We start from the raw sequence: 13545 nt of genomic DNA, 5'->3' as shown, positions 1-13545 counted from the left end.
TATTGTATTTCTGTGTTGACCAAAAGACACACTGGATAAAGACATGGTAAAAGAAAGAAATTTTGATAGCTGAAATTGTTTTAATGGTATCAGTTATGCCTTTTATTTTCCATCTTATTGCAGATACGGAATTTTTGAACGATGTAAAGAGTTGGTAGAAGCAGGATATGATGTCAGGCAACCAGACAAAGAAAATGTGTCTCTTCTTCATTGGGCTGCCATTAATAACAGGCTGGATCTTGTAAAGTAAGATGAGATATATGTGTGTTAAGTATGTGTTTTATAATTCTAAACCCTTCCTTCATTTGTCTTTTCTCTTTTCAAGTGCAAGTATGTATGTTGAGCCATCTCTAATCTTTTATTATAAATGAATGCTTGAACTTTGTGCCATGCACAGTGGTTATCATAGTATTGAAAAGGACCTCAGGAATCATCTGGACCAGGACTCTCACTGGCCCAAAAAGAAAAATTAAAAATGAAGTCACAGTTCAGGCAATGAATTTGAACATTTTTGGACATGGAACAACAGGCTGATTCAAAACTGGGAAAGGAGTACATCAAAGCTGTATATTGTCACTCTGCTTATTTAACTTATATGCAGAGTACATCATGCGAAAAGCTGGGCTGGATGAAGCACAAGCTGGAATCAACATTGCTGGTAGTAATATCAATAACCTCAGATATGCAGATGATACCACCCTTATGGCAGAAAGTGAAGAGGAACTAAAGAGCCTCTTGATTAAGGTGAAAGAGGAGAGTGAAAAAGCTGATTTAAAACTCAGCATTCAAAAAACTAAGATCATGGCATCTGGTCCCATCACTTCATGGTAAATAGATGGGGAAAAAATGGAAACAGTGACAGACTTTTTTTTCTTGGACTCCAAAATCACTGCGGATGGTGACTGCAACCTTGAAAGTTTCAAAAGACACTTGCTCCTTGGAAGAAGAGCTATGAGAAACCTAGACAGTGTATTAAAAAGTAGAGACATTACTTTGCCGACAAAGGTCCGTATAGTCCAAGCTATGTGTTTTGCAGTAGTCATGTATGGATATGAGAGTTGGATCATAAGGCTGAGCGCCGAAGAACTGATGCTTTTGAACTGTGGTGCTGGAGAAGTCTCTTGAGAGTCCCTTGGATGGCAAGGGGATCAAACCAGTCAATTTTTAAGGAAATCAATCCTGAATATTCATTGAAAGGACTGGTGCTGAAGCTGAAACTCTAATACTTTGGCCACCTGATGTGAAGAACTGACTCAGTGGAAAAGACCCTGATGCTGGGAAAGATTGAAGGCAGGAGGAGAAGGGGATGACAGAGGACGAGATGCTTGGATGGCATCACCAACTCAATGGACATGAGTTTGAATAAGCTCCAGGAGATGGTGAAGGACAAGGAAGCCTGGTGTGCTGCAGTCCATGGGGTCACACAGAGTAGGACATGATTGAGTGACTGAACAATAACAACATGTTTTTCACAGTGGAACAGATAGTTTCACCAAGTTTAAAAGAATCACTGAAATTGTTATATTGTAATAATGCCAGGAGGAATGGATGGGTAGGGGAATAATTTAATAGCAAAATTAAATATGGAATACATTTTAGATTAGGCATGTATTAGATTGTATAACATTATTCCCCTACATAAGCACTACTGTGGGTTTTTTTTGTTTTACATCTTAACGTGTAAAATGTGTATGTGTACATGTTATGTATTATATACATTTAAAATCCTTGTGGTTTAGGAGAGTAAAAATATACTGAAGGTTAGAATAATGAGATATACTCACAGCCATACTCCTTTTCTGTGGAAATAAACTGGTGTGTTGTTTAGATAATATATATGAAGCACAACTTTGAAATAATGAGATTAATTCCTGTAAGCCACAGAAGAAGATAAGTCTCTTTACCTTATAGTTTCACTTTGTACAATGTATCCCATCAATGTATTTTGCCTCCAAAATAGAGAGTGAAATGCTCAAAATGTCTAACTTTTCTGGAAGAATTTTGAATTATTTTTTTGCTACCTACTTTTAGCATCATTATTTCCACATAGTAATTCTAACTTTAAGCTGTTAGCTGTGACATAGTTTCACCTTTCTTCTTGCAAGTTAAGTAGAACATCTGTAATAGAAACCTTTTAAATATAAACCATTGCAAGAATTTTGTGGTTAGAATAAGCAGAGAGTAGTTATTATGTGTTTAGTTGTAGAGAAATACTCATGACAGCAGGAATAATTACTTACATGATGAGAATATTTCACCAGGGATCTGTTTGATGCTGTTATGTGAATCTTTCAGACTTCTGCAGATCTGAGTGTTTTAGAGAGGGGCATTATTATAATTTCTGTTTCAAATACTTTTACTAAGAAAAATGGATGTTTTCTTTCTCAAATGAATTCTAAGTTTTAAATCTTATTTTCATTTATGTCTGCTCTTAACAGGTTTTATATTTCAAAAGGCGCTGTGGTAGATCAGTTGGGTGGCGATTTAAATTCAACTCCTCTTCACTGGGCCATCAGGTAAAGGTTTTTTTAAATACTGAAATTGCTGTTCAGAATCAAAACTGACTTACGTATTTTCTGAACATTAAAGACCAGCACTTTGCAATAGAATTTTCTGTGAAGATGGAAATGTTTGTGCTGTCCAATAAAGTAGCGCCACTAGCCACATGTGAAATGTAAAGTATGGCTAATGCCACTAAGGAATTGCGTTTTTAATTTTAGTTAATTTTAGCTAATTTGCATTTAAATAACTATATATGGCTAGTAGTTCATATTGGAATTGCAGTTACAGACCACTTGAAAGACTTTCTTTTGTTTTTACTCCTTCATTAAAAAAAATACAGTTTTAAAGAGTTTCCATAGATGATGTTTTTGTGTTTAATTGAGGGCCCAAACTAAATCAAAGTAAATATTTTTAATATTTGATCACATGGACAAATGTGGTAGTTTAGTGAGTGTAAACTCCCATCAGTTCTTTTCCCTGATATGTACTGGTATCTGAAGCTGAAGTTAGTAAGTGTCTATTTGGACACTTAGCAACTTCTTCATCTTTCATTTTAACTCCATGCTCTGTGATCGGTGGAATTGATACAAACCTGAAAGTGAAGTGGATACTTGTTCATTTAAAGCAAAGAGTTGAATCTTTTCTCTGGAGTTGAGAATTTTGAAGAATCTGGAATTAGCTCATCCCCTTAATTCCTAAGAACAGTATTATCACCTGTGGTCTGGGAATTGTTACCCTTCATTCAGCATACCTGTTTCATGATTATTTTTTGTTTTTAAAGTAACAATGGCAAAGTCCAAATGATTTTTAATTTCCGTTTTTATTGTTAGTTATGTAAAATTATTTATACATGGTAGTACTCTTAAAAAGGTAGATTGGTGAAAGGGAAATCGCTCCATCGTGTCCAACTCTTTGCGACCCCATGGACTGTAGCCTACCAGGCTCCTCTGTCCATGGGATTTTCCAGGCAGTAGTACTGGAGTGGATTGCCATTTCCTTCTCCAGGGGATCTTCCCAATCCAGGGATTGAACCCGAGTCTCCCGCATTGTAGACAGATGCTTTACCATCTGAGGCACCAGGGAAGTCCTTAAGGTAGATTGGGAGGTTATTATTAATAATCTTATTACCTGCACTCAAGAAGGACTGTCCAGATAGTTCTAAGTTTCGAATGTGTTCGTAAAAGATATTTAGAGACGCTCCAGTGTTTTAAAAATCTGTGCACTGTTAAGAAATACTCTTTCTATCTAACCACAGTCCCTTATGTCTTAGAAATGCTAGTTTCTCCCTAAATTTTTCTCTTTTGCACTATAGAGTACAGTATAATTCTTATTCTTTCTTTTTCCAGACAAGGGCATTTACCTATGGTCATATTATTACTGCAGTATGGTGCCGACCCCGCTCTCATTGATGGAGAGGGATTCTGTGGCATCCACCTGGCAGTGTTATTTCAGCACATGCCCATTATAGCATATCTCATCTCTAAAGGACAGGTATGTTTTGAGACGTATTTTGTATTGCAGCTGTTGTAAATCTGAAAGGACTCAGAGGTATCGTTAGTAATAGTCCTCATTTTTAAGGTATACAAATCATTTTACAGATACCTGAATGTTCAAATACTAGCCTCAGTAAGTCTAGCTATTGAATACTGCTTTTCCAGCTTCACTGGAGCAAAAAGGATAGGTCATTTAGCTCAGTAACATATAATAGTTGTTTCTGAAACTTGTAAGCTTATAATAGTTTTTCTTGTGATCCCAGTAATTTGCAGAGTTTTTCAAAAAACATGACTTTAAAGCCTGTATTTTTCTTTTGGTTGAATGTGGAAATGGTAGTCAGATCACTAAATTAACCCATCATTTGCTTTCATTATTTGAGGCCAAGTGGAGACCAGTTTGAATGCATGTTTCTTATTGTTCCCTGAAGTAATCCCATGGAAAATGACTTGCCTTAAGAGATATTCATTTATGGCACTGGTTAAATTATGGGTTGTTGGCAGTGGGAGTTTCACTGTCAGTTCTGCTTGCCTGGGATATGCTTTCTGGTAACAACTAGTTTATATATCAGTAGTTTTGTGTAGCAGGAATGGAAGCATGTTTGCACAAATGCTGTTGGAATAACTGTATTCTGTTTAAATAAGCACTTTCTGTTAGACTTAGCAATTCAAGTAGAATAATTATAACCTCTTGGTTCTCATTTTGGAAAACTATATGAAGAGTCATCTTTTCTACTTCACTTTGGGCTTCTTCCTCCAAGGCCTGTAAGAATATTCAGTCACTGAATTTTGGGGGGGTTGGGGCCCCTTGGTTGAGGCATTATATACCTCAACTCTGGACCCATTTTTTTAAGTGGGCCGTATATATTCTTGGAGCTATGGTTTCCTTTTTATTTCCTGTGATCTCAAAAATAGAAAAGAATTTTTCATGTTTTACTCTTTGAAACATAGTAAATCCAAAAATACAATATGCTTTGTATTCTTGCCTCAGAAGGTAGAATTCACTCTTACTGAAAGTGTTTAAGTAGAGACTGGATGATTTTGTCCAAGAAGTGATAGTTTGAATTAATGTGTCAGTTAAAGTCTAAACTAGATAACTTCTAAGGTCTCTACTGTCTCATATTTGATGGTGATTATCAACATTTTTCTGTCCCTTAGTCATCTTCCACTCACAACATACAACATTTAAAATCATATATTCAGATTTTTCCCCTTAAAAATATTTTGTAGCAATCAGTGGATTTTTACCCTATGGATGTGAAACAGAACATTATTTTATTCAAATGATATTTGAACACTTATAGACACACTATGGTGTGAATGTATTAAAGAGATACTTCTACTAAGAGAGGAAATGGAAACTTGACTGTGTTTACAGTTAGGCTGATCAACTCTTCTTTTTTAACAGAGTGTGAATACGATAGATGTAAACGGGCAGACACCTCTCATGTTATCAGCTAACAAAGTACTTGGGTAAGTAAGTTTAATTGAATTGCCTTATTCTGACTCTTGATTCCAGCAATTTAAGTATCTTATTCTATGTGAGGCGACACAACATTCCGAAGAAAGTAAGATTTTCCGTCTCGTGACTGTGACGTGCACTTTTAATGTAGTTGCAGTTATAAAAGCAGCATTGAAATAAATTTTCTCTTTTCTGATAGCTTTGGGGAAAAGTTTGAAAGCTACTAATAAGAAAAAACTTTCCTTACAGAACACCTGGAGATTCCGAAGTGTAAACTTGTTAACAGAATTTGCATTTCTTAGTTTTCGTTTCTGAAGAATGGCTACAGGTTTAAATGCTCCCATAATTTGACATGTAAATGATAAATATGCATTTCAAAAAACAATAAGTTTGAGGGTTCTCTGATATTGTAGCCATTCTTCAGAAACGTAAACTAAGAAATACAAATTCTGTTACTAAGTATACGCTTACTACTTGTGATTATTGGCCACCATATTGTCCAACTTCTGTCATTCTTCTGCTCAAATACATGCCACACTTTGTCCTTTATCAGTTTTGTTTCCAGTGTTGTACTTAGTTTCTGAGTCTGCTTTTACTTAGGATGTTGCTCCTAGGAACTGAGTTAGTTCTGATGCTATTTTCTTTTAGTTCCTAGAGTGATAGGGCTCAAATTTGGGGTAGAATTTTGTCAAAAAGCATTTTGTCATCTTTGCTAGTAACTCTCAGGTCATGTATAATATTTAAAAATCTTGAATAGAATGAGTAAAATAGATTATTATTTTATTATAGGAATCTCTTGAGTAGTCATGAAAGAAGTAAAGGTGTTGAAGATGAAGTAAAAAATATTTCATTGAATTCTACTTTCAAGTCCATAACTTTCTATGATAAATAATTTAGGGCATTTTTATAACACCCTATGTAATAAGTGGTTGGAGGGAGAATGTGAAGTTAGCTTTTGGTTTATCTCCTCAAATATGATATTGTACGTTTAATTTTTTAATTGGATAAATAACATAGCATTTAGTGTTGGCCAAAGTAAAAAAAAAAAGTTAACCATTAGATCAGCAGCATGAAAACAAAAATTTGAAAAACAAAAGCAATTATTCCATTCTATTGATGTTAAAATTACATTATGTAGCAGACAATTAATACATTTCTCTTGGGGCAGCAACTTGGGCCTCACCAGTATTAGCACCTAGAATAAAACTCTGCACAGAGAAGTTCTGCAGTTTTCAGAGTGCTTACTGATTGGTTCATTGATACATTATCAAACAGGTTCATTGTTTACATTTACCCTTCAAATCATTCTAATAAATGTTGTTTTGGTGTTTTATTGTTTTGAGACAGGCCAGAACCAACTGGATTTCTTTTAAAGTTTAATCCTTCTCTCAATATAGTTGATAAAATACATCAAAACACTCCACTTCACTGGGCAGTTGCAGCAGGAAATGTTAGTGCTGTTGATAAGCTCTTGGAAGCTGGTTCTAGCCTGGATGTCCGAAATGTTAAGGTATGGCCAGGTGTTTATCTCTCTTAGTTTATTATGTCTTCAGTTACCACAAGATACATAGAAACAATAATAGTTGGCTACCCTTGGAATAAATACATTGAATCTATGATTCTTGTGAGTTTGTGAAACTTGTTTAGCTTTGGGACTTGCCTGGTGGCTCAGTGGCTAAGATTCCACGCTCCCAGTGCAGGGAGCCTGGGTTCAATCCCTGGTCAGGGAACTAGGCCCCACATACCCCAAGAGTTCGCATACCACAGCTATAATAGATCCTCCATGTGCAACTAAAGATTGCATGTGCCGCAACCAAGATGTGGCTCAGCCAAATAAATAAATATTTTTTAAAAAGTTTAGTACCTATGCTGTATCAAAAATAAATTTGAACTTTTTCTTTCTTTTTTAGGGAGAAACCCCTCTTGACATGGCCCTGCAAAACAAAAATCGGCTCATTATTCACATGCTAAAAACGGAGGCCAAAACTCGAGCCAACAAAAATTTCAGACTTTGGAGATGGCTGCAGAAATGCGAGGTATTTTCATGCAGGGCCTGTCCTGTGGGCTCTAAGAACTGTTTTGTCCATTTGTTTTTGTGTTTGAACGCATCAGGGAAAACCAAGGAGTTGGCCTACTGCTGCATTGTATCTGCCAATTATATCTTTCCCATATACCCTGTAACCCAGAGTTGGAAATTTGGCGCTTTTAATGGCAGTTTATTGTTGGTTCTCAGCTAGATGGCTGAACAGCTCCATGTTAACTTTTGAATACCGTAGCATACTTCCATGTTTATTTCATGAGTGAATTGAAACACAAATAGTTTAGATTCTTAGAGATGCAAAAGGAAAAATCCTTGTTGCAAGGAATTTTATAGGAGTTATTCTTAAAGAACTTGTTCCTATTAAAATTTTTTTCAAAGGGGAAATCATAACATTCAAAACGTTTTCTCAGAATCAGGAGGAATTAAACTTAAAAAATGACAGTGTTGCAAGCTTCAGGCGTATGATGTCACTCCATAAAATTAAAAGCACCCAGAATTTTGAGAGATGAAACCCAACCTTTATTCTTCTTTTTTTTAACTTGGCAGTTCTTCTAAGTGGTTGTCTTCTAAAGTTAAAAGTGAGCAACAACAACAAAAAAGTGAATGGAATGATAGAAAAATTAGATTAGAATGGTCAGCTTGCCATTATGTCCAGCAAAATCTAAGTTGTAATAGAGAATGTATTATTAAAATGGATATTGGATTGATTTTACTGTTTAACGTCTTCACATATGATAGCGTTGTCTTCAGAACGTATAGAATACCTTCAGGTTCTAGATTAACAGGCATGAGATTTCTTTGCAGAGGATCCTCACGAATACTACACCAATTTTGCAAGGGAGAAAAACAGAAATAACAGTTACTCCCTGGTCTCCATTGCCATCTCCTCTGCTCCCTCCCCTGCTTTATTAATAGAGTGTCCCAGGCTATATAATCTCAGAACAGAAATAATAATCTATATAATCTTAGAACAGAAATAATAATTAAATATTAATAATTTTGTCCTGGGACCTCTTTTCTGTCTAGTCATTCCCTTGGTGGTTTCATGTGCTCCCATGGCTTTAAATGCTGTCTATATGTTGACAACACCCAAATGTATCTCTAGTTCAGACCTATCCAGTTACCTACTTGATTTATCCATTCACCATCCAAAAGGCATTGTCAGTATAACATCCAAAACTGAGCTCCTCATCTCTCCTCCCCACTGCCCCCAACTATTCCGTCCAGAGCTTCCCCATCTCAGTAGGTGGCAACTTACTCTCCAGTGACCTTTGCCTCTTTGTCATATCGCGTATCCAGTCCATCAGAAAAACATATCGGCTAGTTCTGCCCTCAGTGTATATCCAGCATCTGACCCTTCTCACCACTTTACCATGAAATTTTGGTCCAGCAAAATGAATTCCTGCAGCTCTCTGACATTTTCCTGCCTCTACTCACCTCTAGTCTCATCTCAGTAGAGCATCAGATGAATCTTACAATGTAAGTCAAATCCTATCATTTATCTGCTCAGAATCCTGTGATGTTTCCCCCTTTCTCCCAGAATAAAAGCCAAAAACCTTAGAACAGACAAACGTACTAAGTGAATTTTAGAGAAAGCTTCCATTCAGCTTTCTCTATACTCTAAAATTCTCTTAGTATGTTGGTCTGTCTGTCTTCCCCTGCTAGAATTTAGGCTCCATGAGAGAAAGACTTTAAATTTATTGATGTGTTCCCAAGTGCCTAGAACAGTGCCTAGCATATGATGTACACTGGAATATTTGTTGAACAAGGAAATAGTGTGGCTCATTCGTGAGTGTTGTATCTGCAATTAAAATTGTGAGATTCACATTTAATTATTATTTCTGTTCTGAGATTATATAGCATGTAGATTCTAAGTTTACCTTTAAAAAAACAACCCTAGACTTGCTCATTTGTGTTATCATGCAAATTAGAATTGGAAGCATATTAAAGACTTCCTATCATTTGAAATTGACTTCCCTGGTAGCATCTGCCTGCAATGTGGGAGACCTGGGTTCAGTCCCTGGGTCGGGAAGATCCGCTGGAGAAAGAAATGGCAACCTACTCCAGTATTCTTGCCTGGAGAATCCCATGGACGGAAGAGCCTGGTGGGCTACAGTCCACGGTGTCGCAAAGAATCGGACAATCATTTGAAATTAGCCATCCTCAGAATGTGGTTTAGAGGAGTAAAGATTGTAGAAGATCAGTTCAGTTCAGTTCAGTCACTCAGTCGTGTCCGACTCTTTGCGACCCCATGAATTGCAGCACGCCAGGCCTCCCTGTCCATCACCAACTCCCCGAGTTCACTCAGATTCATGTCCATCGAGTCAGTGCTGCCATCCAGCCATCTCATCCTCTGTCGTCCCCTTCTCCTCCTGCCCCCAATCCCTCCCAGCATAAGAGTCTTTTCCAATGAGTCAACTCTTCGCATGAGGTGGCCAAAGTACTGGTGTTTCAGCTTTAGCATCATTCCTTCCAAAGAAATCCCAGGGCTGATCTCCTTCAGAATGGACTGGTTGGATCTCCTTGCAGTCCAAGGGACTCGCAAGAGTCTTCTCCAACACCACAGTTCAAAAGCATCAATTCTTCGGCTCTCAGCCTTCTTCACAGTCCAACTCTCACATCCATACAAAGGTCATGCATACTGGAGTTAAGGGACCACATTGCATGTGGCATCCAGCTTTAATACAGACAGCCACAGTGTTGCTTCCTTCTTTTAACTTTGTGGAATAAACTCCTATTTTTAGCATCCAAGGATGTGTTTCAGACTTTGACCTCCATGTGACATGTGACACTCAGAAGTACTCTCTTCTTGCAAGTCCCTTCCCTGGCTTGACTGGAACACTGCTTCTGGTCCTCATCCTGCCTTTCTGGTCATACCGGTCACACTTCCTTACTTGCCTTTTGGGACTTAGCTTTTTTCCCCTTGAGTGTTCTTGTTGGCCAAGCTTCTGCCCTATTCACCTGCCCACAGTCCTCAGGATGCTTTTCATTCTTGTCTTTCCAGTCGGTGTACTAATTAAAGACTTAAGTTTTGACCTGTATGGTAGATCTGCTTTTCTGACTGAGTCCTGGCTATCTCCTAGATGTCTGTAATTCCACATGCCCTAAATGAAAGTCATCTTTTCTGCAGACTTGTTCCTTCTGACCTTCTTTATTAGGGCATGGCACCATGCAGTGCCCATGTTGGAACTCTTGTACTTTCTTTGTTGAAGCTTGGGTATATTGATTTTTTGTGTGGTCTTTTTGTCCTGCTTTATGCCTTCTGGCATATAATACTGTTTGAAAGAAATTATTTTTTTAAATGTCAGCTATCACTAACACGTTTCCAGAAGATCAACATTTCTTGGAGTGGAAGATAGCAAAACTAAATATGTTTAAGCAACATTTTATTAATGCAAGATTTAAAAGATTGCTTTCAGGATTTGTAATTTCTTAAAGTTCAGATTTATCTATCAGCAATTTTGAAGGGAAACTGTGTTGTGCTGTTGTATTAACTTACTATATATTTAAGAAATAGTTTTACTTTTGAGCTAGCTATTATTAGATGCTTAGGAGGTAAAATCCATTAAGTTCTAAAATTCTGAATCTCAATAGGTCTTCCTGCTGCTGCTACTTTCTGTGATTACCATGTGGGCTGTTGGATACATATTGGACTTCGATTCAGATTCTTGGCTTTTAAAAGGATTTCTTTTAATAATATTGTTTTTTCTGATGTCTTTGTTTCCAAGGTATGTATTAGTCTTTGCAAAGCTGGTTATTGCATTTCAAATTTGAGTACTCTTTTTTTTTTTACTGTTATTAGCTGGAGCCACAGATTTTTATTGAGCTGTGAATGTTACTTATCACATAGAATGATCCTCAAGGTGGGAGGGCAGGGCTTTGGTGGTATATGATTTGACTGAAAGCAAATTGGTCAATCCAATAATTTAATTACATTGACAATTGGTAGAAAATAAATATCCTAGCTCACTTTTTTTTCCTGGGTCACTTTTTGAATTGTTAATGAATAATGAGAAGATTTTTGTAACTATTTTGCATCTTGAAGCATTTTTGCCCATTTTTCGGAAATTGATTTTTTCTATTCTAAATCTAAATTCATTTTAAGCTAGTTTTTAGCTCATAATGTTTTTTAGGTAAGAAACAACCTAAGTAAATCATAGGAAGTTATAAAATAGTAACTGTGGTATAGTTCTATTTTTAATAAAATATTCATACATTATATATATATATACACACATATATTTACATATTTATATGTAATACATATACATATATATGTATATCTATTGTATACAATGTATGTTGTATATATGTATACAATTTACATATATACATTATATATGTGTGTGTATACACACACACACACATATATATGTAGTCACTAGTTAAGAGTCAGATTGCCTGGGTTCAAGTCACGCTTTATCACATGACAGTCTGACCTTGAGCAAGTTGGTTTACCTCTCTGTGACTCGATTTCTTCATCTCTAAGATGAGGATGATATTTATGACAATGCCTGCCTTGTGGTTAGTACAAATATAATGGTTAAAACCATGACTGATGCCCAGTACTCAGTAATCAGTACCCAGCGCTGCTTTTCATCTTCCTTTCCCAGTAGAGCGGCATCCAGTTTCTACATGAATAATGGGTCCCATCCTCAGATCACTGGCCCCCGCTGTTCTTTGCTGCCCCTCACCCCCCACACCCAGTGCCCTCCCAGGCCCTCCCTGCCCTGTCCCCCTTGGTCTGCTCGCACCCTCTCCTCCGCTGACTCCTTAGGCCAGGCCGCCTCACTGATCTCCTGACTCCAGCTGTTACCCCGCTGTAGTTCCTCCTCACTCAGCAATCAAGGGTGGGCTTTAAAAAAGCAAGCCAGTTTCTGTCTTCTCTCCCTGCATAGAGCCCTCCCGTGGCTTCTCCTTGTCCTCAGAATGACGTCCAGACTCCTTGCCAGTGAGGTGCTATGTAATCACCCCTTCCCCTCTGGCATTATCTCTTACTTTCACTGCCCTGCAGCCTTCTTTCTGTTTCTAGAACATATGACGCTCATACCCATCTGGGGCCTTGGCTCTTGCTTGTGTGTCTGTCTGTACCGTGTTGTTACGGAGCGGGAGACGTCTCATGGACCTCAGTTCCCTGCATCCCCTCCTCAGCCAAGCCATGTCTGACTGGCTCTGCTGTATCCTCCCCTTGTATTTGCTTCATGGCACTTAATTACTGTTTCCTGGAATGTAAGGCCAGTACAAGCAGGACGCGTGTCTCTCCTGTCAAATGTTTTCAGTCACTGAAGGAAAGGAAAATGTAACAGTGATGATCTGTAAGAGAGAATCTAAAAGAAAGTGCGTGTTGCTGTCTTCAGGGTGTGATTATGAGTGTTCCTATGTCCGTTGTCTGCTTACCAGCATTTTGTGGAATAAGCATGAGTTGCTTTTGTTATTTAAAAAAAAAAAGCATTGGTGGAATATTACCATTTAGTCATTCAAGAGCAGGACAGTAGGCTGGAAATGAATTTAAAAGCTCAAATTTCTGAAAAATAGTAAAATGCCTGAAATTGCCTGCTATGCAGAAAATTTGTAAGTTAGAGATATTCATTCATTTTCCGCTAATTGGATTGACTTGGTTTTCAAATAAATTTTAAGCCAAATTGCAATCACTTTTTTTCTTTTTTCCAGAGAGAAAGCAAAGGCTGGCACAGTATCTACTCACCTAGGATAGGGGCATTTGAGATTTTGTTTTAATAGAAACTCATGTTATAAAAAATTTATATGGAAACTTTGTGAGTTGAGGGCTTCATATGCTAGGCTTAGCATATGGACACTGTTCAAATGGGAGACAAATGCATATGGTAGCTTTGTCCATACTCCAGTCCTCTCCAGTACTCTTGCCTGGAGAATCCCAGGTACGGGGGAGCCTGGTGGGCTGCCGTCTATGGGGTCGCACAGAGTGGAACACACTAAAGCAACTTAGCAGCAGCAGCAGCAGTCTTGTCCATTCTGCTTTTATTTCTTCCACTCTTCAGAGTCCCAGTTTCACGGAGTAAGCTGCTATGAAC

General features: G+C 37.6%; 1 protein-coding gene across 3 annotated transcripts in view; it reads left to right on the top strand.

Moving 5' to 3' along the window:
* ZDHHC13 (zinc finger DHHC-type palmitoyltransferase 13) overlaps window positions 1–13545 on the top strand; it is a 54965-nt gene that overhangs the window by 18107 nt on the left and 23313 nt on the right. For all 3 annotated transcript variants that reach the window (XM_060403984.1, XM_060403983.1, XM_060403982.1), the window contains 7 exons: window positions 124–246; window positions 2439–2516; window positions 3849–3993; window positions 5401–5465; window positions 6802–6964; window positions 7365–7490; window positions 11090–11223. In XM_060403984.1, coding sequence (XP_060259967.1) covers window positions 3865–3993; window positions 5401–5465; window positions 6802–6964; window positions 7365–7490; window positions 11090–11223 — 617 coding nt within the window. In that variant the 5' untranslated portion in view covers window positions 124–246; window positions 2439–2516; window positions 3849–3864. The remainder of the gene's footprint in view (window positions 1–123; window positions 247–2438; window positions 2517–3848; window positions 3994–5400; window positions 5466–6801; window positions 6965–7364; window positions 7491–11089; window positions 11224–13545) is intronic.

Source organism: Ovis aries, chromosome 21 (genome assembly GCF_016772045.2).
Source record: "Ovis aries strain OAR_USU_Benz2616 breed Rambouillet chromosome 21, ARS-UI_Ramb_v3.0, whole genome shotgun sequence".
NCBI classification, from domain to species: domain Eukaryota; kingdom Metazoa; phylum Chordata; class Mammalia; order Artiodactyla; family Bovidae; genus Ovis; species Ovis aries.
This window is presented reverse-complemented; position numbering and strand designations above follow the sequence as displayed.